Here is a 24,613-nt window from a genome sequence, read left to right as displayed (position 1 = left end):
ACAAACAATTTGACACACCGGATAGTTTTTTTTGTTAGCCTGAAGTTATTTTCCCAGGGTACTGAAAACCAGCTGCTCCTCTAATTAGTACACTGAGTGCTTATTTTATTCCGTGGATGAAAGTGTCTGATGTTGTAACGAAACAGTTTGACACTTAAGTCACACATTCATCTATTTTATTGCTGAAGTCTGCTTGAAGAGTAGGAATCCTGAATAAGGCAACACATTTAATGTGCCATTTCTCTGCATTTTTATTAGCATTACTGCCAATAGGACGAATCTGGAAAAAAAAAAATATTTTGCCAGCAAATAAATACTTAAAATATTCTGCTTTCCAACTGACAGAACGTTTCAGGTCATTCTCCAGATTGCAGACAGAAACGTATGCACCTCTCAGAGTCTGCAGAGTTTATATCCACCCAGTACCTCATTATGTCTAAGGATGAAGAAAATCAAGGGTATAAGCTAAGGTAAAACCTGGCCTCTATTTCCAGGCATAAAATAAAACACAGTGTCCACACAAGGCACAACCACTGGAGATGCCCACCTATCCTGAGCAGCCTTCTGCTGGCAAACATTCACACACCAGCTCTAAAATAAGATGTAACAAAAGCTCTGGTCTGATGTGAATCATGTTTGGAGCAATGGAAACACTGTTCTTCCCTTCCTTCCCCAAGAGAGGAGAGCTGCTTCAAATAACCCTCTGCCTCCTGTTCGATTTTGGTACTTTTATCTCTTCCATCACAGCAATGCTACAGCACCTTCCAGCAGTTCATGAAAGGGGATTTCTGATGATTTATAAACTTTCTCTAGAGACCTTGAAATATTCCAAGTGTATTCTCATTTTTCACTCTAATCCAGTTTTTGTTCCAGCTGAACTATTTCTCTCAATGGCAGCTGTGTCCCCCCCCACCCCCCATCTGGCTGGAGCACCCCTCACAGAACGGCAAGGGAGGAGGAACACAAGGCAGAGAAGGCACTTTCTGGAAACACACTGGATACCACAGCAGCAGAATACCCAGTGCATTTCCAAAAAGTGACCTTGCTTCATGGCATCAAAGCCCAACGGATGAGTAACCCAAGCATAATCCAAGTGCTCCATTGGCTTTATGGCACAGAACAGACATACAGACAGACAGAACCTTGTGGTTCCCATGGGCAGGAATCCCCTCTGCTCTTCCTGTAGGACATTCAGAAGCTGCTAAGCATCTTTGGCATCACCCAGTGACAATCCCCATGGGCAAACCCACTTGTTACTCTCATTTCCAGCTGGGACACAGCTCAACACAACCAAAGCATCACCACATCCGTGTTTCATGAAACCTGCAATACTTGAAAAGAAATTATCCCTTTGGGAGTTTGTTGGGACTCTGAAAATGTTGCTGGGAAGCAGAGGATGCTTCCACCTCTCCCCTGTGCAATCGAAGCAGAGAAGGAAGAGGAGGAGCAGAAGAACAAACAAAAGAAAGGTTTCTTTTCCACCTGGAGAAAGCAGTGAGATAGCAAAGATATAACTAACCATAATAAAGCAGAACAATTTTAAAAAAAAGTCTTCAAGTGGTACCAAAGCAAATAATTCGTTACACAAAGACAGCGGACAGGTGATCAGATACCCAACGCACGTCCCACTTTCTAACCAACTTAATGTGTTATGCAACACAGCTCCATTTCTGCTCTGGAGCTTCACCAACAGCCCCAGACAGCACGGTCCATGGGCAGCTCTGGAGCTGAGCCTTGTGTTAATTACCAAGCTGGGTGAGATCCCTTCTGGCAGAAGGTGACATACAGGTGTGAAATGCTCCCGTTCTATTCGCTATGCACACCCATAAAAGCACTCCAACACACTGCAAGGTGCTTTGTCGACCCAGCTCCCATCACTCTGCCACCCCACATCCCGACCCAGACAGGCTGAGCTTCCTCCTTCCTGCAGAGCACGGGGTGTGCAAGGAAACCCAGACTAAGAACAGCTCTAATTGCTCAATATTAGAATACCGCCAGTTAAAAAATCCCCGGCAGACGCCCTGCCATCCTGCAAAGCAGAAGTGATCCCAAGGTAATACCTGATGAAAACCACATGCTTGCAGCGAGGTCTGGTCAGACCGGTTCTCATGAAATACAAAGCGCTGCCAATTGTATTACCTCATTATTAGCAGACACTGGCAGCAGCCCTGCGTGGAGATCGGCTGTCTGGCTGCGCGACCTGCCGGCACCTCGTAACTTATGTGGGGTGTGCAGGAGGATGGCTGCCCCTCTCCTGGTTCTACTGCCCGTGGGACTCTGTGAAGGGGAGGAAAAGCTCTGCAGCCCTCAAGTGGAGCGTGTGGGGTCAGGCTGTTCTTGGGAGTGTGGGGTATGTGTGACACCCCAGGGCTCGCTGCGTTCAAGCCCTGCTACTGAATGATGCTCACATGCAATGTGCAAGGAAGGAGGGAGCTGCTGCTGGTTCTCACTGTGAAATCACAGCAAAAAATCCAGACGAGTCAAGATAAAAATCCAAGACAACCCACCAGAGAGAAAGCAGTCATAAGCCACGTAATTCAAGCTGAACAGTATTAATTCAACTTGCAGGCAAGGTAAATCTGCCACATAACATTCCCCTATTCGCTCAGTACCTAAGGAATTTCCCATTCCCCGATGCTGTCTTAATGTCTGGCCCTCTCAGCCTCTCCATCTCACAGATTTGTGTCCTGGTCCGTAAGCTCCTACTCCAAGCACTGCAGAAGCAGGTAAATGCAATGCAGACCCAGAGCAGTACCCATCATCCCCACGCTGCATCCTTAGAGGAGAGAGATAGGATCAACCCCACCTTGGCAGAAAGCATGCTGAGCTTTCTGAAAGCCCTCGGACAGGAATTCAGCACCTCCCATCTGCAGCCCATTACTCTGCACTGTAACTCCACCTCTCGGTTTCAGGTCCCAGAGTGCAACAGGAAGGGAGCCAAAGTCTCAAGTCAGTGAGATCAAGACTTCAGGAATAACTGGAGATGAATCAAGACGGAGAGCCAAGTGCACAGCACTCTTTTTCCAAAAAAGCACAGAGTTGCAGTAAAAGACCCCATGAACCGGCGCCGCGCTGAGTCTGGCCTCTGTGAAGTCTAAAGAGAAGTCACCTGGTCTGCTAGGAAAGGCCACAGCATAACAAGGTGCAAACAACAACATCTGAGGAAAACGCTTTAAAAAGTGATGGATATATATATATTTTTTGTCCCTTTTCTTTCAGGAAAGAGATTGCCTCAAATACCAACCATCCCCATCCGCTGGGGTGTGCGTGCATCTCCCTGCAGGAGAGCCTCTGAACACCCTCAAGGAGGTTACCACCACTCCCTGCCTGATGAATGCAGTGGTACCCTGTATCCCCCAGGGGCATCTGCTCTTCTATGTCCCCAGGGATGTTACAGCTGTCACCACCTCCCAGGGGGTTTGTTCTCATTCTCACAGTCCCCTGAGGATGTTAGTGTCACATCAACACACCCAGCACTCCCCTTTAGACCAGGTCTGCATCTGGTTCATCTGCCTTTGCTCCATGCTTTCGCCCTGCTGTATCACAGAGGAAGAAGGCTGGATCTGCATCCCAGCTCCCTGTACCAGGACAGCATCCTTCCTGCTCTGGCCAAGGACATTTTAAAGGCAGCCCTCTTGTTGTGCTCTGCTCTGATTGCAGCTCTGCGGCAGTTAACAAGTCCCCCCTGGCTCTGGCATCCTGATGCTGCATTTCTTTGTTCCTGTTAATGGTGGGTTCTGTTTCTTTTATTACCTCTTGGTAATCGTTTGAGGAGCTCTCACAGCAGGATGTTACTCAAAATCATTCCATCCTTCTAAATTTCTCTATCAAAACCCAGCAACATTTCATTACGGCACAGCACTGCTCCTACCCACAGCATCTTTCACTCGCAAGAAGCAGTGAGCACCCCAGGACCATGCTGCTCACCAGGTGCCCAAGTTACATCCCAGTAAGCATCACTGTGCCAGAAACAAGCAGAGAAAAGACTGCAATAGCTTCAACAGAAATACCAGTTGACACTTCGCACAGAAAGGTTTCCAGAGTTGGTTTGTCTTTGTCTAGCTGTATCAGTTGGTCAACAAGAGGATGCACCATCTCCCTTGCATGGGTTGCATCAGGGGAGCTTCAGGTTGGATATTAGGAACTATTTCTCTTCAGAAAGAGTGGTGATGCAGTGGCACAGCTGTCCAAGGAGGTGATGGGGTCACCATCCCTGGAGGTGTGGAGATGTGGTACTGAGGGATGTGGCAGTGGGCATGGAGGAATGGGCTGGGGTCTTCATTGATTCTATGATTCAGCAATCTCACAGCGTCCCTCTAAGACCTTCCTTGATGACCACGAACACCCTGAGCCCCAAACACAAGCTGCAGTGCTCAGGGAGAGCTCCCCACACTGTAAGAGACCCAGCAGTGAGGACTCACCATCCATGTCCAGGCGTTGCATGATGATTGCCAGCTCCACCTCACTGGGCATGTACCCCAACGAGCGCATGGCCATGCCCAGCTCCTGCTTGGAGATAAAGCCATTCCCATCCCTGTCCAGCACCCGGAAAGCTTCACGGATTTCTGCAAGGGAGAGGAAGGAAAAAAAGAGTTATTACGGTGGTGGACGTCTTTGTCAATGTATCTGTGCATATGGGATGAAGAAGCAACATATATTGCCTTTCCTAACGTGAACATGGCATATTTGATAATTTCAAGTCAATGTAATGACATGAAATGTAATGATATGCTCATCGAAGCATATACTCACACCTCTGTATGCAGACAGATATGTACAACTGCATGAACAACTCACATTATTTTCTCTGCTAAGCATCACTGCAAAATTCAGTATTCATTACAGATGGATCTCCCTCCCTTCTGCAGCATCTGCCTGGAAAGCCATCCTACTCCATTGGAAAGCACTGTTCTGCCCTGGGGCTCCTCCAGCAGCCCTGCCCCATGCCTCTCAGCATGTCTGCAAGACAGCATTACTCCAAGTCTTACCAGGATCTCACTTTTTTCCAGCAGAACAGCAGCAGTTGGGTGCATCCCCTGCGGCTAGCAGTGCTCTGCAGCCAGCTCTCCAAGCACCACAAATGCGGGTGTACGTCTTTTAAACCAAACCTAGGCAATTTCCATCTCTCCATCTCCCCAGCTCCTCTTTAATTTACAACTGTTTTACAGCAATAAACAGCCTCGGATCAATAAAAATGCTGACGGCGTCAAGGGAATCACTTCCATCATTCTCCTGCAGCTTGGCTCGGCTTCTGACATCTGACTTTGGTTTGCTTTTCAATTCTGGCATATCCCCGCCTTGGCATTAACACCCCCTGCTGCAGCCCAGCTCCCAGCCCTGCTCCTCACAGCCCTCTCTGCTGGAAGCCTATCACCGAGCTCCCCAGGTGAAGTGGCTTTGATTGGCGAATGCCAAATAAAGCCTTGTCAAAACATTAGCCAAAAGGGAGCAGGTTTGCTTGGAAGGATTTGGTTGGAGGTGGAGAGAGAAAGAGCGACTGATTTGTTACTTAAATGCATCATGTTGTGAGGAGGAAGACACAGGATGCCTTATTATGTCCTTGGGAAGATAATCAACAATTAATTGGTTCGGTAACCACATGTCAGTCACCCCTTGGTGACCTTTGCTGCACTATATTCATGTTGCTCACTCCGGACATTGTTAGTTCACCTACTTTGGGCACTGTCTGCCTCCATCCAGTCACCACCGAAACTCCTTCCAGCACAAATCCCTGCACAGCTCAAGGAAAATGCAGGTCAGGTCTCCTGAATTATGGGACAAATTACCACCTGGAGACATCCACACTGCTTTGTACCCCATCCCATGTTGAGAAGGCACAGGCTGTGGGAATTCCACTGTGGGAGTTACTGGGAGATGTCAGGAGGCAGCAGAGAATGAGGATGCACGTATGGAAAGTCACAGAAGTTTAGCATTCATGTGAACACATTTCATTGGAGAAGTGGGAGGGAAAGCTCTGCAGGTTTTGAAGGAGAACAGATCTAATTAAACACTGATCTATTCTCTACCAGGAATAAATTGGATGGGAAAGATCTGATCAGCTCTGCGAGCGTCATTAAACCTCAGGGACAGGAAAATGCTTTTGGCCCTGCCATGGACTGCACCACCTCTCCCTCTGTTCTCTGCTTCCTGGGAGAAGACAACCATAGATGATAGAATCATGAAGGTTGGATAAGACCTCTAAGATCACCCAGTCTTACCCCAACTCACCCCACCATGCCCATAACCACGTCCCTCAGTGCCTCATCCCCACAGCTCTGGAACACCAGATGGTGACCATCACCTCCTTGGGCAGCTGTGCCACTGCAGCATCACTCTTTCTGAGAAGAAGTTTTCCTTAGAGGAGGGATGCTCTTTATTCCCCCAGGGAAAAAGCTGGGAGCATCTCACTGCACCAAGAAATGCTGTGGTGATGCCTTTGCTAACGAGTTATCTAAAACTTTACAACTCAAAGGCTGCTCTTAAACCACCTCCCACCAAAATTCACCACCTCCCTTGATGAGGTGCCTGGCACCTCTGTGACCTCCTGCTTCATCTTCACCACAGCTGTGGTTATCAGGATGGGATGTGATCAGATTTTAACCCAGCCGAAAAGCTCACCAATGCACAAAGGGCAGATCCTACAGATTTTCAACAAATCCTATGGGTGTAGCTATATATCAGCTGTGGTTTCCTTAGACTGAACCACTTCCCTGGATCCACCTTATCTCAGTGGTATGGAGAGGTGCTGGGGCTGCTCGGAGTCAACGCAGCTTGACGTGCTGGGATGAAACACAGAAAGCCTTTGGAGTAGGAACAAACCCCATCAGACACTGCCAGCTGTAGTGAAATCTATTTTCATACGATGTGCTGAAAGCTAAAGTGCAGTAAATATTACTTCAAAATCAATTATTTTTAAAACAAACTTTTGACAGCTGAAGACATAAACTAAAAATACTGCAGGGAGCCGAGGAAGTGTTTCAGAACATAAAATATGAGCCTACCTTCAGAAAAGTTTAGACTGATCCAAATCATAAATTACACCAGTACCGAGGCTTCGCAGTGGGGCATGTGAGTGCCAGTCCAGCAAGCCTTCTCTCCAGATACACTGATTTCAGAAGGTGTACAACAACATCTGAACCATGACTGGAGGACCAAAGGTCCCCCACTCGAGTTCCAGCCCGGCTCCACGCCTTTCAGATAAGCGAACCTCTGATCAAACCTGAAACATCCTTCATGCACTGACACCCCACCCCAAACTGAGCTTTTTCCACTCCCAGCCTATAAATATTGCTCGTGCAGAGGTATATTTGCAGAGCTATTTATAGGCTGAACACACTGCACATGTAGCAGCTACGACCTCAGCCAGTGTTTCCTCTTTATCTCTGTATGTACCATCACCTCTTTATCAGCTCCTCGTTACAGTGATTCCTTCCCCTCCGACACACTGACCATCCTCCCCAAGCACACCATTACCCCAATGCCATCCCAAACAGCACTCCACGAACACACAGCACCCTGGCTGGCCCTCACCTTCATTTCCAGCTGTTAAATTTCATTACCCAAAGCTAAAAATACGTCAGCACTTTCCCCATATGACTTTTCCAAATAAGTCGCCATGGCAACTGATGCTCCTGGCTCAGAACTGGGCACGGATGCATCCATGGGGTGAATCTCTCAACTGCTGCCTGGGCTTGGGAGAAAGTTTGAGTTGCTCTGCATGGGGATGTTTTACCCTGATTGAGAACAACAAAGCTCTGTTTTGCCTTTTAGAGGAAAAGCAAGGGAGTAATTGCCACAGTGATGCTGCTTCAGCAGCCCTGCGTTGGCCCCAGCATGTGTACCTAGATTACACCTCCATTGGGGCATCAATAAGCACTGATTCCTCACTCCATCATAGAAAATAGGCAGTTGGCACAGAACTATCTGAATGGACAAAGAAAAAAAAAAAGAAAGGAAAATAAAGAAACAATTGGAAAACAGAAAATAACCCATTTTGCATCCTGACCTCAGGAAGCTTCACCCCTTCCCAGGGAGCCCAACCAAGCTCCTGAGTGCTCTTCTCCATGTCGCAGTCTCTCCAGCCCTGGGAGCACCTCTGTACAAGGTGACTTCAATACAACAGTGCTCACACAACTAATGGCTGGCAGCCATTAGTAGCACATCACCTCCCTACCAGAGTTATATCAAACAGCACCAGTACAGGATGCTGCTGACAAGAGAGAGACCACCTGATGGTCTGCATGTGATGCAAAACAATGAGCTGAGTTCAGGTGAGCAAGGGGACCAACAGTTATCCCACACTAATCATAGACCCATACAATGGCTTGGTTTGGGAAGGACCTCAAAGATCATTTAGATCACCTAGCCACAGGCACTAGATCAGGTTGCCCAGGAGCCTGGCCTTAAAAAGCTCCAGGGATGGGGCATCCAACTAATTAATCCTAATTAACATCTTCATTAACAATCCAAAAGAGTGAGTAGACAGCACTAATTCCCAGGAATACAAGGCTGCAAAAAGCTGTCAGGACAAAAAGCATGCCTATGCAAAGGGGTCAAAGCTGGGAGCAGAAGGTCCGTGGGGCAAAGGCAGGTATGGGGTGCCATCACTGGTGGGATCTGTGACAGTCACCCATTGATGGAAAGAACCAGACTCCTTTCCAGCTTTGTCATGCATTAACCAGGAAACTCTCCCATCCCAATCCAAAGGGAACAAAGAAAGCCTGCTGCTGGGGTCGGACCTGACACACAGCCTAGCAACTCATTAACACTCTTCACCTGCATCCAGAAAGACCCAAATATTCATCCTCAGCTCCCCTTCCACTCACTCCCCCTCATAAGAGCTTTCCACAATCAATGGCTGCTTTAGGCACAGGGGAGCTGACCTTGCACTCTGTTCCTAGCCTCCCCATCTCGTCTGCTCCTGAAGTCCAGCAGCAGGTTTATTTGCTGATGATTTCCCTGCGACTGGTAACTAAAGGCAACCATCATTATTTTTCATTTTGCCTCCCGAGTGAGGATGAATCACGATGCTCCAAGAGATAAATTCAGCCAGAGCCACTAGTGTCCACCAGCCACCCTTGGGCACTGCAGATGGTTCCAGCTGACTTCACTGGGTATAAACACCACCCTAATAAATGTTGAAATTGCACTGCAACTACCCCACCCTAAGTACACAGCAATTACTATCAGAGCCCTGCATGGTTATTTCCATTAGGATGATAAGAAGAGGGCTACCACCACTGTACATCTTGCCAGTCGTCTCATTTGCTTAATTGCGAGTTTGGGCACCAAAGTACAAACTGAATGATCCAAAAGCTGCAAATAGCATGTCCTTGAGTGAAGTGTTAAGTGAGACTTGTAACTACTATGCCTGTTTGAAAAAATGGAAAGTTCCATCCCTCCATCTGCTATTCTTACACTCCTATTTTGCTGCAAACTGCAACAAAGCGTCATAATATCTACATTTTTAGCCTAATTGAAACATACCCCTTCTTCCCTCCCAAAATACTCCAATTGAAAATGTCAAAGCATTTCACTTGGTTAACCCCAATCCCAGCAAAACAGTCCTGCATCCCCAACCCACAGTGTTTTGCTGCAACCTGGGGCCATGTCTACCTGCCCCACTGCAGCATCACCAGAACCACGCATGGACCAACGCTGCTGCTGGGATCAGGGCATAAACACCTGGGTTTAAGACCCAAGACCCACAACGCTTGACCCCAAGCTCTACAGCAGCTTAGTTACGCAGTTATATCAAAATATAAAAAGTATAATATAATATAAAATATCAAAGATAATACAAACTGGTGAAGTATCTCAGCTTGGAAAGATCTGCTTCAAAACGAAGTGCCCCTGCCTTGTTTCTCCTTGGAGGAACTGTGATTTTGAATACACACTTTGGCAGGACTGTGTTGGGGCTTTTTTTTTTTCCAACCACGGTAAAAATATTATTTGTGGAAATCACATTTCCTGTGGTTATGTTCCCAAACACATTCAACACTTGCCAAGTAACCTGCAGGAACGCATCATTAGCATAGAAATGCGCAACAACAAAGGCTTATCTGCCACTACAAGCTACTGGAAGCTTTTAGTGCAGGCAATGGGGGTTGAACTGGGAGTACTGGAGGATGTTCACTCCGAGGACAGGGCGGCTCCTTGTCACAAGGACGCTCTGTGAGTGTGGCTGCATCCTTCTGTGGATGGCGCACGCTGAGCGGTCTGTAATTGCCCGAGCCCTGCAGTATCGCACAGAGCCGGCGGGGAAGCTCTGTGCTGAAAGCCAGCTGTCAGAAGAACTTGGCACAACAGCAACTTCCACTCTTCCCTATAAATTTCCCTACTGTGGTTAGAATTTTACCAAGGAGACAAGCGGGGCTCCTGTTGGGATCCATCCCAAATGGATGCATGGGGTAGCAGACACCGTGCTCCAGCCACCGACCGTACACAGCACAGAATAAGCTAGTTTCCAGTGCCTAGGAAAGGTACAGGCTGATCCTAAACATGGAGGGATATATTCACAGTGAAAGAAGTGCAGGGGAGGAAATGGAGATGGGAAGAGAAAAGCAGGAATCGGCTTCTGGAAGCCCTTTAATTTCCATTTGCAGGGCATTGAGGACAGCAGAAGGAGGACAGAGAAAAGCTATTTGAGGTGAAAAGCAATACTGATCCAAGAACAAATGGATGCATGCAAATTTAGCCTAGCAATTAGAAAAAAAAAAAAAAGTTTCTGAATGCAGGGAGCAGACACACACACTGCAACTGCAGTATTCCTAAACGTGGCTTCAACCACCCTGGACACAGGTCACCTCCAGCAGGAGCAACCAGCTTCCCCTCTTCCAACCTATGTTTCTATGCCTCAATACCCTAAGAAAAATAATTCAGGCTATAAATGCTTGCTTTAAGTATATCAGTGCTCACTGCAGTGGTCGTCAAAAAAACACCACCACGATTTCATGTTAATTCTTCACATGTTGATTCACTGACGTGTATCATCTGTCAATCACTGTTAGAAAACTTTGCCCAGATCTCCAGTCCTCCTGATGCATCCTTGGCTCTGTGATTCCAATCTTTCAACCAAACAACTCATAACGTGCAGCCTTTTTTTTGAGCATTCACAATCAAACAAGTCATTATAAATAGCAGCATCAGGATGGATGCTGGCTGCATCAGCAAATGCCTCATGTCTATTCATTGGATGGAGAGCATTTTTCTAAAGGTCTCAGCGTTTCATGTGAGATTCTACCACGTATCACTGTCATTCTACAGGAGATGGGTGCAGAGTCAGTACTGCACCTAAGGCCACTTCCAGAGAGGCACTTTGGTCTCCTATGCAACCCTGCTCACCTACAACTGCAACACCTGCTCTACCCATGCAACCCTGCTCACCCACCAGCATGCTGGGTGGGGTGCAGCCATCAGGAGGCATCCCTCTTGTGATGGTTCTGCAGCGGATGGGGAGAAGAGGGCTACAGACCTCCAGCTACTGGAGCAAAACACCTAAATGCAGAGAGTTCTCCGAGATCTGTGCATTCTCCTCTTGTCCTCTGTTCATCTCCATTCATGTTCGGCCCTGGAAAATGCCATGGAATCAGCTCCAGGTAGGTGTGCTGCTGGTGAAAGCCATTGCTGGGACCCCCAATGGGGGGGAGGTTGCCCCCAGCCCTGGGCTGTGCAATGGGGCTATTTACAGGCTGACTCAGAGCTTCTGTGAGGCTTTTTGGGAATGCTGTAACCCAGGATGTTCTAAGTAGGGGAAAAATGCATTACTCATTCCTCATTTAAAAGCAACAACAACAACAACAAACCCAAACCAACTCCCAGCAGCAAAAGATCACCAGCACGAAAGCGCATCAATTTAAGACGCATCACACAACTTCTGTTTACAATTACAAACCTACTACTAAATACAAAGAGTGAGAACCGATTTCTACTGTTTTTCAAACAGATCTCACTCTTCTCTTCCCATACACCTTTTTTCCATTAAGAAACCATCTATATCCTCCCCTGATCCTTTACATAGAGCAGAGCACATAGATTCATAGAGAAACTTTAACAATCATGTGGTCCCAACCCCCTACTACATTTCCCCTCCCATTACACTGCCCCATTTCAGAGCAGCTCCTGCTCAGTACATATAATCTTGGGAACTGATTATATGCATGTTATATCGTGGGGAGCTGGGCCACGTAGAGAACTGCTTAACTCAAACACAAGCTTGCCAGAAACAAGCCCGTATTATTTGAGAGCTGCTGATTTACTTCATTGACATCAATATCCACTTCATCATCAGAAATGAAATATTTGCCGGTCATAAATAGGTAATGAGCTTAAGACCTTACTCTGCAGAATCTCAGAGAACGAGAGTGATTTGATTCAATATTGCTGATGGACGGCTCACATTAAGGTTGCAGAGATAATAGCTGTCTATTTCTTTTTTTTTTTAATGCATATCATTTGCATCCCATACCGACTCACTGCTAGAGCAGCCTTCTCCAGTGCATTCCTGGCTGGAATAAACCACTCAGGAAACACCACCTCTGCCACCCCTTGCAGCCGTTCCCTAGACTTTGCAAAGGAGCTCAATTAAGAGTTTGGGTACTCACTGCTGAAAATTTACTCCTGCCATTCAGAATAACGTGCTTGGAACAGCTATGCAGGGACCCATTTGTTACCAGCACCCGGAGAGTTGGCTCTGACCACGTTGAGAAGCTGGCATCCTTCTGTCTTTCCCCAAACAATCCTGGTGTCAGGAGAGGCAAGACCTTGGGCGAGTTTTAACTGGAGTTCAATTGCTTTCAAAGTCTCTCTGCCTTTAATTAAATTCCACATGGCTACCCAGCAGCACATTAAACCCAACTTAATAGGGACTTTCAATGCTAAGGACTGGGGAAGTTTCTCAGTCTCTGGTGAAGGTTGCTCTGGATGCCTGGGATAGGCCTTCACACATACAAAACCACAGCAAGGTATATTCATTGCTCTTCCACTGGTGGAGACACAGCTTCAGCCACCCCCTATCTTCCTTATCATCACATTCATCCCCAGCTCCTTGGATTTATTTCCACTACTCTGTGCTCCAGCATTGCCACCTAAGGTGAGAGACTGCCTCTCAGGACCACGCTACACCCATAACTTCATGATTTCCAGTTCAAAATTGCCTGTTCCTGTGAATTTTCTGCTACCCAAGTTGCACAATCTACTCCATTCCATAAAAAGACAGTTTTCTTCCTTAAAAGCCAAAGTGATTATAACACATAAATTGCTTTGCTGAGAGCGTATCTTGTGAACAGGAGCTTGGCAAACCAAATCTGACTTTAACTCATCCTCTCCAGCTCTCCCTCTACATGGTTTGGAGGCTCAGGAATATGAGCTTCCACGTACAGACAAATGAGCTCAGAGGAAAAATACAGAGCCCTGTTTTGCAATGGAAGTTTCTGTCAAGTATGTAGTAAGGCAGAAACACCATTTTGGTCAGAGAGCCAGAGATAAATTGCAATTTCTGCTTTTTATTCACATAAAATCAAATTTGAACACGGGGAATTCAGTTCTTGTTTACCCCTTGCTTTGGGCCAATCCTTTTTCCTTTATTTTCACTTCACAGTACGGGCATCCATGGATCTTTCCTGACCAAGAATTACTGCAGCCTCCAAACTCCGTGAGCAATTTTGCATCGAGGTGATTTGCACAAGGGCTAAAGAAGGATGCTGTGAAAACCGATAAAACCCAACACTGGAAGCTTTCAGTAATGCAGACAGATGGGAGAAGTCATTGCACGAGCAGGAAGAAGGAGGATGGAGACAGAGCAGCTCTGGCTGTACAGAGGCACTGCCCGAAACGGGAGCTCTGCCGGCTGGCAAATTGCAATCCTGCGCTTGGCTGGGCTCCGTGCAGCCCTGTGTTGCTCCTCCCCAGCCTTACAGCATCCGTGATCAAGCCACGACAGATAAAAAGGGTTCATTTCAAATGCTCCAGCAGCAAGGTGAAGGGAGCACTGCGATGCGCTGCGTTTCTGTTTGCTTTGCTTCTGGTGGCCTCGCGGTGCAACAAGACCGAAGCCCATCTATCATTTCCATGCGGGAGCTGCTTCCAGGAAAGTGAATCCCCAGTGTTTTGTGGCCAAGTTATTTAATATTTTAAGAAGCAAAATTGTAGATTCAGACCGAAATATCGCAGCATTGCTGAAAATGGAGTTCTGCTATTATTTTCAGTTGAAAAGGCCTTTGTCAACAGGGAATGTAATCAATTCTGCATTTGTCTGATGGAAAACGTCTCCACTAGAAGAATTACAATTAGCTCGAGCTCCCCAGCTCCCTCCATATTGTTTGGTCCAGGTTTACTGATTCACAAAGTATAAAGCAACTGGAGAAAGCTTTTCCCAGCCCAACTGCAAAGCTCAGGGTCAGGAGGCACCGAAAGCACCACAGCATTACTTCCAGCCCACGTGCAAAACCAACACAGCTTCAGCATTTCAAAGCAGTCCCACAGCATCCCTTTATGCAGATGGCAGCAAACTCGCTGCAAATCGCCACGAAATCTGAGCTCTGTTATCTGAGACTTTCATTCCCTCTGGCAGAAGGTGCACGTGTAACAACAGAAATTGCTCCTGTACCGTATCAAGCGCTATTGGAGGGGAATGGAAACGGTCTTTATCTCTGGGCAGCATCCAGCCACGGGCGATAAAATCAGGGAGGCTATAAAGCCAGTTTTCAAACATCCCCAGCTGGAAGTGTAAATGGATAACTGAAAGCTGTTCCCTGATGCAAACTATCTAGTCCAGTAATCTGGAGATTTGTATTTCTCAGGAGTTTAAGTGAAGTGTATCACATCACTGAGGACTCTCACAATGCAGAAATCTTCATCTGAATATCCAGAGAGGCTTTTCTTTATGAAGTGCTTAGTATGGGTGTAGGAGAAGCTTTACAGGTTTTCCTTTTGCTCTGTTGATCTTTATTTTGCAGAAAAGAAGCAAAACACTGCACTGAATACTCACGTCTTCCAAACATTTCAGAGCAGCAATTGAAATATTTGCTCCTGACTGGTTATTTGAATGAAGCTGCAGTTTGCTGCTATCAAAGGCAAACAAAAATAAAGCACAAGAATGAATACCTCTACCTTTTTTTGTGCAAGCCTTGAGAATAAAATTGTAAAATGCATGCTGGAGGCAGGCATGGTCAATCCAGCTGAAGAGCTGGAAAGGGATTTCTTTACCCACGAGCTATAATGACAGCTTAAATAATGTTGAAGTACCTTTTTCCCTTTCATTTTCTACTTGAAAGTAACATTTCTTCCTTTCTTTTTCTCTCCTCCTTTCTTTCCTTCCCTCTCCTTTCCCTTTTCCTTTCCCTTCCCCCATATCAGGAATGAGTTTGGCAGCACTTTCTGGCTCTCCAAGATTTAATTATCCAAAGTCACTTCCATGGGGGCAGACAAATGCTGAACGTTCACCAGGACGTGGTTCTGCACCAAACAAATGCTGGGAGCAGCCCAGCCAGACTCCCTGGATCAGATAAAACACGAGCCAAGGGGAACCTGAAGGTTTCCACCTATGGTTCAAAACGTAGCTGGTTTCCCTCCCAGTGAAGAGTTCTGAGGCAAACCCACCAAGGACCAAACATCAGACCCCAAAGCAGTGCTCCCATGTCTCCTCACCTCCCCACCTCACCCTGACATAGGACCTGCTCTACACCTCAAGGTAACATTGAAGAAGCCAGAGCCAACAGGTGATAAAGCAACACCAATTTTTTTTTAGGGCTAAAACATCCATTTTACATTGCAGAGTGGGCTCAGTGCCTGGTGCAGGATAGATTTTCTGCAAGGAATCCCAATATTCCCACACACTTCAATCACCCAACTCAGGCAGTCTCCTGACTGCAGAAAAGGCTACAGGGACTTGCTGTGGGTTCCTCCTCCCTCCTTGCTTTCACAACCATATTTTTTCCAGCCAGTGCCTGCTGGAGAGCAGATTCGTCCTGTGGCCCTTCGGTACTCAAAAACCCAGCTCCTCCCAAGCTGTTAGGCTGTACCCAACATGGGGATCCCACTTCTGGGTGAGGACATCGAGCTATGAATTACACCCCAGTGCTCATGATGAGGGAATATCACAATGAAATACCAGAGAAGATCACTCGGCAGAAACAAAACCTACAGTGGGATTCACGACTCATAGATCAATGAGAATTTGGATGGAGGGAAGCCCAAAGACAAGTGACAGCATAACCATGCAGAATATGGGATGGCACAAGGTCCTCCCCTTCCTTCCACCACCTTTGGTGGAAACGAACCTAGCTTACACCACTCAAGTGAGACAAAGATTTGGCTGCAGCTCTCATTTCCCATCTCCTGGTTCCCATCCAAATTAATGCCAACATGAGAGCTAAACACGAGAGCTGCCTTCGGTGTTTTTTGTTCTCGAGAATGAAAAAGCAAAGCTGAAAGTACAGTAAGTCTCTTCAGAGAGGACGGTTTAATTAGCTGGCGTGATATCAAAACTGAATGACTTCTGACACACAATTACAGCACATTGTTTAAGCCTGAAAAGCCACGTAGCATGCCTTTGTCGTCCTTTCACTCTGTGTTCACTCGGTACTTCAAAAACCTATCAGATGTTCACATTTCACTGGCCATTCCTGTATCTCCTGGTCCGTGGAGCAAATGGACATCTCTAAAAATAACATAAAATCTCAGAGCCTGAACACATAATCAAGCGCATAAGCTGCAATTGCCTTTCAGAGATGATATTAAAATTCAAATGTGCTCCTTCCAACTACAGAGAAGTCCAGCTTAAGCCACACTGAGGAGGAAACAATTTACACTCGGCCATTCATCTCTGTCTGGGACGTGGAACAGCACCTGAAGTGGAGAGAAGCCTTCCCCAGCACTGCAAGCCAACGTGCACAGGCAGCTCTGCCTTATTCAGTGTGATTCAAGGTGCCGGTGTGCTGATGAATCCCTCGGAAAGGCACTACCAGAATGCAGGTGGTAGCTGGAGAATTCTGAGGCAGATGTTTGCTGCTCCCATCCCCCCCAGATCCCTGTCCTCACACGCATCCCACCCAGAGCTCTCCTCCTCCACCAGCTGCATCACTCACTGTGCAAGTGCGATCCTTCTCCCCCAGCGACCCTGTGCCATCTACTCCCACCCTCTATCTTTGAGTCATTCCCTTTCTATGCTGCCCATTTCGGCTCCTTCTCCACTTCCCTCTTTTCTTCTCTGCTGCCTCTTATGCATGAAGAGTCCCGAGCTGATTTCCAGCTGCCACTCAAAGCCTGCAATTCCCTGCAATTCCGGAGCTGTGACACATGAGGAGACCAGAAGGCATTAAGGGATGATGAGGCATGACTCGGAGCAGACACACCTTCCCACTTTTCACAACTCAGGATGGAAATTAGGATGAGAGCCCATTAGCCAGGTGGCACCATGCGATGCTGCATGAAGCCCAGATGCTCCAGGATGCACAGGGAGGACAGACACTGCTGTACACATAGTGTACAATCAAAGTATACCTGGCTAAATACCTTAAATATACAGGAAATTTATTAATAAATCAGACTCAAACGCAGGCATAAGTAAAACCTCACACTGAGTGCAGGGTGATTTATACACATAAGCAAAATAGATCAGTCTCACATTTCTAGAAAAGGACACCAGATGTCTTTGACGTCATCCAAATTATCTCTATTTTTAAAAGTTACTCCTTCCCATTTGCTGCCAACTCAAAAAGTCCAATTTGCCAAGATAATGTATCTAGTGTGGATGAAGATTTCCAAACTTGAAGTATCAGTCTCTTAGCAACCGTAGTACTCTTTGTATTAAAACTAAGCACAGTGAAACTATCGTCTTCTCTAGCCTCTTATGCACCTAATTAGTGAACTCCCATTAAACACACAACATTGGAAAAGTGTCATTTAGGATTTTAGATGCATACGGAATTTATATATACACACACACACACTCCATATTTTCTCTCTCCAGAAGGATAAAAGTATTTTTAGTAGGTATACATGCCAGCAAAATATATGGCATATCTTATACATGCAAGGAGCTAGATAAAAAACAAGAAGTTGAACGTAACAAAAGGTGCAGCAAGAGCCGAATAAAATAAAATAAAATAAAATAATAATCAAAAGAAATCATAAAAAGAACTTTTTCTTCCAACTGGGTCTGATTCAAGCAGAGGCCTTTCAGCAGTGGGCAGGGATGAGATAAAAGAAAAACACCTCCTTGTTGTCTGCTCTGCTCCCAGCCCAGTGCTGGAAAAGCCACCCGATGCCTCCCTTTCTCTGAGCCTACAAGTAAAGGGCTTTCCACTCCCACGTTCACATCTGCTTCTTCCAGCCCTGCACAGAAACTCATGCTCCTGGCCAGCTCTCTTTGGGCACAGAGCTCCCTAAGGTCCTCCACGAGGAGATTTGAGCCGCAAGAAGGCTGTGAAACCCTTACATGATGACATCCCCACCATCCCTGGCCACAATGCAGGCAGAACCAGAGCCACAGGGTTTGCACACAAGAGGGCAGGTTCCAGCACCTCACCACTCTCTCCGTAAAGAACTTCCCCTAACATCCAACCTAAGTCTTCCCTCCTCCAAATTAAAACTATTTCCCCTTGTCCTGCTGTTATCTCCCCTTTCAAAGAGTTGATTCCCCTCCTGTTTGCAGGCTCCCTTTAGGTACTGAAAGGCTGCAATGAGGTCACCCAACAGCATTCTTTTCTCCAGGCTGAACAAGCCCAGCTCCCTCAGCTTGTCTTCATAGGAGAGGTGCTCCCACCTCTTTTGACGAGCTGGCCATGCAGTGTTTAGAGCATCCCAAAATGCAGTTTGCCTCTCAGCTGCACACTGCTGGCTCACCTTGAACTGTTCTCACCTGCAACCCAGCCCCTTTGGGCTGAGCTGCCCTACAACCAACTGGCCCCCACCAATACCTGTGCTCAGTCCTAGGTGCAGAACCCATTATTTATTTGTGTTGAACTTCACGTTGTTGCTGATCACAATGTTCCAAAGGATCTAGATCCCTCTGCAAGGCCCTCCAGGGAGACAACAGGATCTCCCAGTTTAGGGTCGTTAGCAAACATGCTGGGGATGCATTCTGTCCTGCATCCAGACTGTTGATAAAAACACTGAACACGAGTGGCCCCAGCTCGGAGACCTCAGGATCACCACTGGTGACAATTCACCAGCCAAGTGTAGCCTCATTCACCCTCAGAGCTCCACCATCGAGCCATTTTATCACTCAGCACAATATGGACCATGTTATCTCACAGCTGGACAGCTTGCCTGGACGGTACGGTATCAAAAGTCCACCTGCAATCCAGAAAGACTATGTCTGCTGCTTTCTCTTGACCTACCATGCAGGTGAAAGTCACATTGCAAGGGCAGGACTTCCCCTTGATGAACCCATGCTGACTGTGCCTGACAGGGACATGCATGCCATATAGTGGGCAGGGTGGTGATGGGCTGATGGTTGAACTAAGAGGATCTCGGTGCTTCTTCCCAACCTTTATAACTCTGTGATTCTATGATCACTTTGTTCTTTATCTGCCTTTCCAGTAACCCTCCAGTTCATCTTTTTTCCTCCTTTTCCAGAGACTGAGGTCAGGTGGAAATCTGGGATTGAAAGAAGAGGGTGGAAGCAAAAGCGTCAGAGCTGCCATCACACAGCCCTGCCGCCCCACCAGCAGGCACAGAGCTCCTTTACAACCATAGCAGGACTTGCTTTCTTCACCTCCTCTCCCGACAGATAAAAGGAAAAGGAAATCAATTCAACCTCTCCTCTACTTCAGAGCTGATCTCGGCTCCGCCAAGTGCTGCCAGCCTTATTTTTACAGAGCTCACAACAGCAGCGCTCACATAATTCCATTATATCGCCGTGCTTGTTATTTATGTCATGATGATTACATTGCACTCAAGGGCAAAGGGAAGAGACAGTGAGGTCAGCTCAGATTTACAAGACCGAGTAGCTTCACCGTTTTCAACCAGCTGTATTATTTGCTATGGTTTTACTTACTGGCACATGAAAAATGATGGCGAGATGATCTAGAGCTGACCGTACAGCACTTGATTTCAAATGTGCTTCAAGCAATCAATCTGACAGCAGACCTCAAGGAGTGCCATGCAGGTCTGCTCTGTGCATACTTCATTTGCTGTCTCACGGTGCTGGGAGGGAAAACACGCTTCTGAAAGAAACACTGTGGCCCAAGTTGTAATAAAGCAGGCACTGGAGCATCAGTCACATAGCTTGGCCGTACGAGTACCTGTGGATATTGCTTGTAGTGCTTCTAGAAGCATAACACAGCCAAGAGAGGATTCCATTCATTATCACTACCAACTAATTAATGGTCTATGCAAGATATCAGCATGGACAGGTCATAGGCACAGCAGCAATGTACATATAAAGAACAATATACGTATACAAGTATGTGATACATGTCCACTATCCACTATTCATGTCCAATATCCATTATATGTGCCCAATATATGCTGCAGACTCACACAGTGCCTACCTCTAACATTCACTGTCTAGCTAAACTGCAAAGTGGAACTGGTCCCAGATTAAAATTGCAGTGAATTTCCCATGACAATAATGAAGGGTTTTGATAAAATTACTCTAGAAGAACTGCTCGCAAATATTAATCTATTTGCATTCATAAGAAATATAATAAAGAATAAAAAATACTCCTGACAGTTCTTGGCAGCTTTGCCATTAATTACATAATTGAATTCAAGGTAAAGCTAGTCTCCAGTCTCAGCCCCCAGTACAATGTTTTCAAAAGTGATGGGGAAAAGCAAAAAAAAACCAAACCAAAACAAAACCAAAAACCTGCAGCTTTGTGCACCGAGCTGTGATGAAGCTCTGCCTCCCAGCCCAGCTGAGCTCACTGCTGTGCTGGACAAAACTGCTGCTAATCCTGGAGACGTTACTGCACTAAAACAACATCCCCAGAACTCATTGGGAAGCTGCTATGAGTGCTGCAGGTTGCCAGCAGCTCCAGGGGAGGACTTGGTGGTGTCCAAGGCAAACAGGGAGGAGGGAAATCCCAGCTGTGCTCCTTCCGTCTGCTGCATCCCAGCTGCCTGTGGGGGGACTGTGCCCAGCAGGAGCCTGGCATGGGATGGCTGCTCTCCAGTCCTCAGCCACACAGCACAGCTGGGACACAGCAGAAGGATAATTCCCACGTTTGTTCTTTACCTCCACTCTGAGATTCCCCTCTAGTGTATTTAAGTAACAGTGCAGGAGAGCAAAATAGAAGGAAAAAGTCCAGCAGGTCAGCTAGCTTATTGCTGTGGCATAAGGGCTGCTTCCCCTCTTCTAACTCCAGGCGTTTGGTCCAACACTCATGCAGCATGGCACAGATCCCAGTGGGGAACTGGAAGGGCTCTCAAGGGGACTCGCATTCCCTGTCATCACCCACAGCCTGGGTGAAGCTCACTCAAGGCAGTGTTGGGCAAACTGAGCCCACATCCTCCCAAGGAAGGGTCCTGAAGTGACCAAACAGCCGTGGGCCATGCCCACAAATGGCAGGTCTGATGCTCAGCCAAGTGCCCAGCTTCAAATGCTCCCAAGATTCATCTTCCAGAGATTTTTTTTCTTTTACAATCACATTTAGTTTTGCCAGTCCCGTTCCACACTCACCATTCAGTGTGTGACAATCCATCTCCCCTTCTCCTGACACATCTCCTCCAACTTCCACCTGTTTTCCAGCTCTCACTTTGGATCAGATAACAAACAACTGTTTGCCATTCTTATCCTCCACACCATCACAACATCCTCAGCCATGACCAGGCTGAAAAGTCTTTGTCCAGCAACCACAGAACTTTATCTGTCCTTCCAGCTTGCCCATCCAACCACTGCTAAACACTCAGCTGACACCATAAGCCTGGGCTTCCATCAAACCCTTCAGAAGATCCCTCTTTTCTGTGAAGCCTCAGGTTGTTGCTGAGCCATTTCCTGTAGAATACAGAAGCCTGCAAGTTCTCAGGACTGAAATCCTAAATATTGATGGTGGAAATCCCACTGGCACAAACTGCCCAGAGAGGTTATGGATGCCCCATGCTTGGAGACATTCAAGGTCAGGCTGGATGTGCTCTGAGCATGGATGGAGCTGTGGGTGACCCTGTGCATTGCAGGGAGTGAGACCAGATGGCCATTAAAGATCCCTTCCAACTCAAGTGATTTTATGACTCCGTGAATACCAGAAGCAGCACTCATGAGAACAGGAGCGTCCCCAAGGCAGCTGAGAGCTGGTCACTGGGGCAGGAACTCATCTGCACCCCTGTGCCCAATGCACATGAGAGGGACAGGCTGCTGGGGTCCACTGAGATGACAGGCAACTCCCACTCTGCTTTCCTTAAGGAGCTCCATCCCTACTGCCAAGGTACTCATACAGCCCTCTGACCACAGCATCCGAATCCCACCACTATGCACCCAAGATGTACTGGGGAATGGCCAATAGTCCCATTCCATGGTCAACCAAAGTCCACTGAGTGACAGAGGGTGACACCTGGGCTCCAAAACCAGACATAGGATAACGAAACAAGTGCAGGACAGCCTCATTACAGAAATGAGCGTGCAAGCAAAGGGCAGCAAGCAGTGGCTAGCTGGCAGAATCTGCTTCCTGCCTGCCTCACTTTTCCTGTTTTAATGGAAAAGCTGCTGAAATATTCCCTGTTCATCATCCAAAATGCTGCACACGGGCCCAGCTGCAGGGCTGAGCCAATATACAGCACATCAGAAAGACACTGTCACGTAATTTCTGTCAAGTAATTAGTGTGCTCCGCAGCACCCCAAGCCGAGAGTTTTACTAGCACTAAACAAGGTTAGCAGATTTGTAAACAGCTTGCTATGGAGTGATATTTTTCTGCTCGTATCGTCTAAAAATATCTTGGGAGAATTTGCTCCAGTACAAATGGCTCTGCTTGAAAGGGCTTAGAACAACAAAAAAAGCTTATGATAATTCAGAGCAGGTTTCCACTTTGTTTGCCTGCCTGTCGCTCACTGCTCAGCTCTTAGCTTCAAACAGTTCCACAGCTCAAACCTGGCTTTACTGAAAGAGCCTGCTTCACCAGAAAGGAAATAAAAGCTCTGCTAATACCTAGCTCCATCCCTTCCACACGCTCTGCATGACATTATGCATGGTCAAACTACAGTCACTTGCTCCCTCTGCTACAGGTCCAAGAGAACCATGTCCACATGGTAGGTGGAAGGATGTGGTAGAAGACACTTGGGTCCGGAGAAAGCTCAGAATGCTCCACAGCTGCTTAAGTCCTGTATTAAACAACAAACACCAGACTTCATCTGAGACCTCGCACATGGCACCAGTCCCCAGATGAACAGCACCCTGCTGCAGGGAGGGGGATGCCAAAATGGCCCCCTAAGAACCCAGGTTTGCTGTTTCCTGGCTGCTTGCCGTCAGCTGAGAAGTAAAAAGAGGTTTCAGTTCATCTGTTAATGTTCCTGGTTCCCCTTGGGATTCCTCAGGTCCTTTTGTTTCACTCTCTGGTGCTGGAAAATGGTTCCGTGCACTCTTGTTGTAGCTGAGCACACCTCCACCTGCAGGGAGGACTGGAGGGCCAGCAGGGACTGAGCTAAGTGCTGCTGCTCCACCAGGAGCTGATCCTTACTGCTCGGTCAGGCTGGATCCTCAGCTCTTGACAAGGGATTTAGAGGACACACACCCCCAGAGTCAGCACAGCAATGCTAAATACTCCGCGCCGACCAAGATGGTGCAAGGAACTGAACCATCCTACATCTCTACTTGTTTCATACAACCAGAACTGTGATACTGAACCCAAAAAAAGGCTTTAAAAACATTCACACTCGTGGCAAGTGACTGTGTCCCAGCCTAGATCCCAGAGCTCCTTGGAGCAGCCACAGCCCCCCAACCACGACAGCCCCCACATGGACCACGACCAAGTGGTCAAAACACTGAGCAGCTGTAGAGTACCAGTTCCCCTATGCTTGTGGCCAGGTTTTGTCACTTTAGCATTTAACTCCATTGGCTTATCTGGGAAATGGGAGACCACTGGGATGCTTGTTATTTCATCCATGCTTATCGTTAGGAAGCTGCTAACAAAACCATGGAGACCTCCTGGCGCCTGGGAATGGCAGGAAGAAGAGTACAAAGTGGCACACTTTTTACACTTCATTGGGAAGCTTTATAAAGTAATTGGAGTACAAAGTCAGGTCTAATTGATGTTTGTATTGATTGAACTGCTCCAAGTCTTAATTTTGGTTGTAAAACTCAATTTAAAATAAAGCCATTTATAATTAAGACAGGATCTGTAATTAATGGAGTTTTATACTCATAAAACTGCCTCTCTCATCAGTCTAAATTAAACTCTACATGAAAGTTTTTGCAAATTAAATACTGTAGATGCCAAAGCTACTTTCTCCAAACTCTTTGCTATTTTTATTAATGTCAAAACGTAAATGATTCGGAGATGTGCAGAAGTGATGAAAGTTGATATAAAAGATGAGATGATGTTCTCATTGGCTGCGAGAGCAGCTGAGCCTTGAGCCATTTCCCACGCCCCAGTCACAGAACTAATAGATGGTGCCTATTGCAGGAATTTGTGTCAAGTTGCAACACAAACTTGCTTTTAAAAATAACAATTTGCTGCA

General features: G+C 46.9%; 1 protein-coding gene across 1 annotated transcript in view; it reads right to left on the bottom strand.

Moving 5' to 3' along the window:
• CALN1 (calneuron 1) overlaps positions 1 to 24,613 on the bottom strand; it is an 87,932-nt gene that overhangs the window by 51,172 nt on the left and 12,147 nt on the right. The window contains exon 2 of the mRNA XM_042879913.1: positions 4,422 to 4,565. Coding sequence (XP_042735847.1) covers positions 4,422 to 4,565 — 144 coding nt within the window. The remainder of the gene's footprint in view (positions 1 to 4,421; positions 4,566 to 24,613) is intronic.

The sequence above is a fragment of the Lagopus leucura genome, unplaced genomic scaffold, assembly GCF_019238085.1.
Source record: "Lagopus leucura isolate 7727_CA_CO unplaced genomic scaffold, USGS_WTPT01 Super-Scaffold_100024, whole genome shotgun sequence".
NCBI classification, from domain to species: Eukaryota; Metazoa; Chordata; class Aves; order Galliformes; family Phasianidae; genus Lagopus; species Lagopus leucura.
This window is presented reverse-complemented; position numbering and strand designations above follow the sequence as displayed.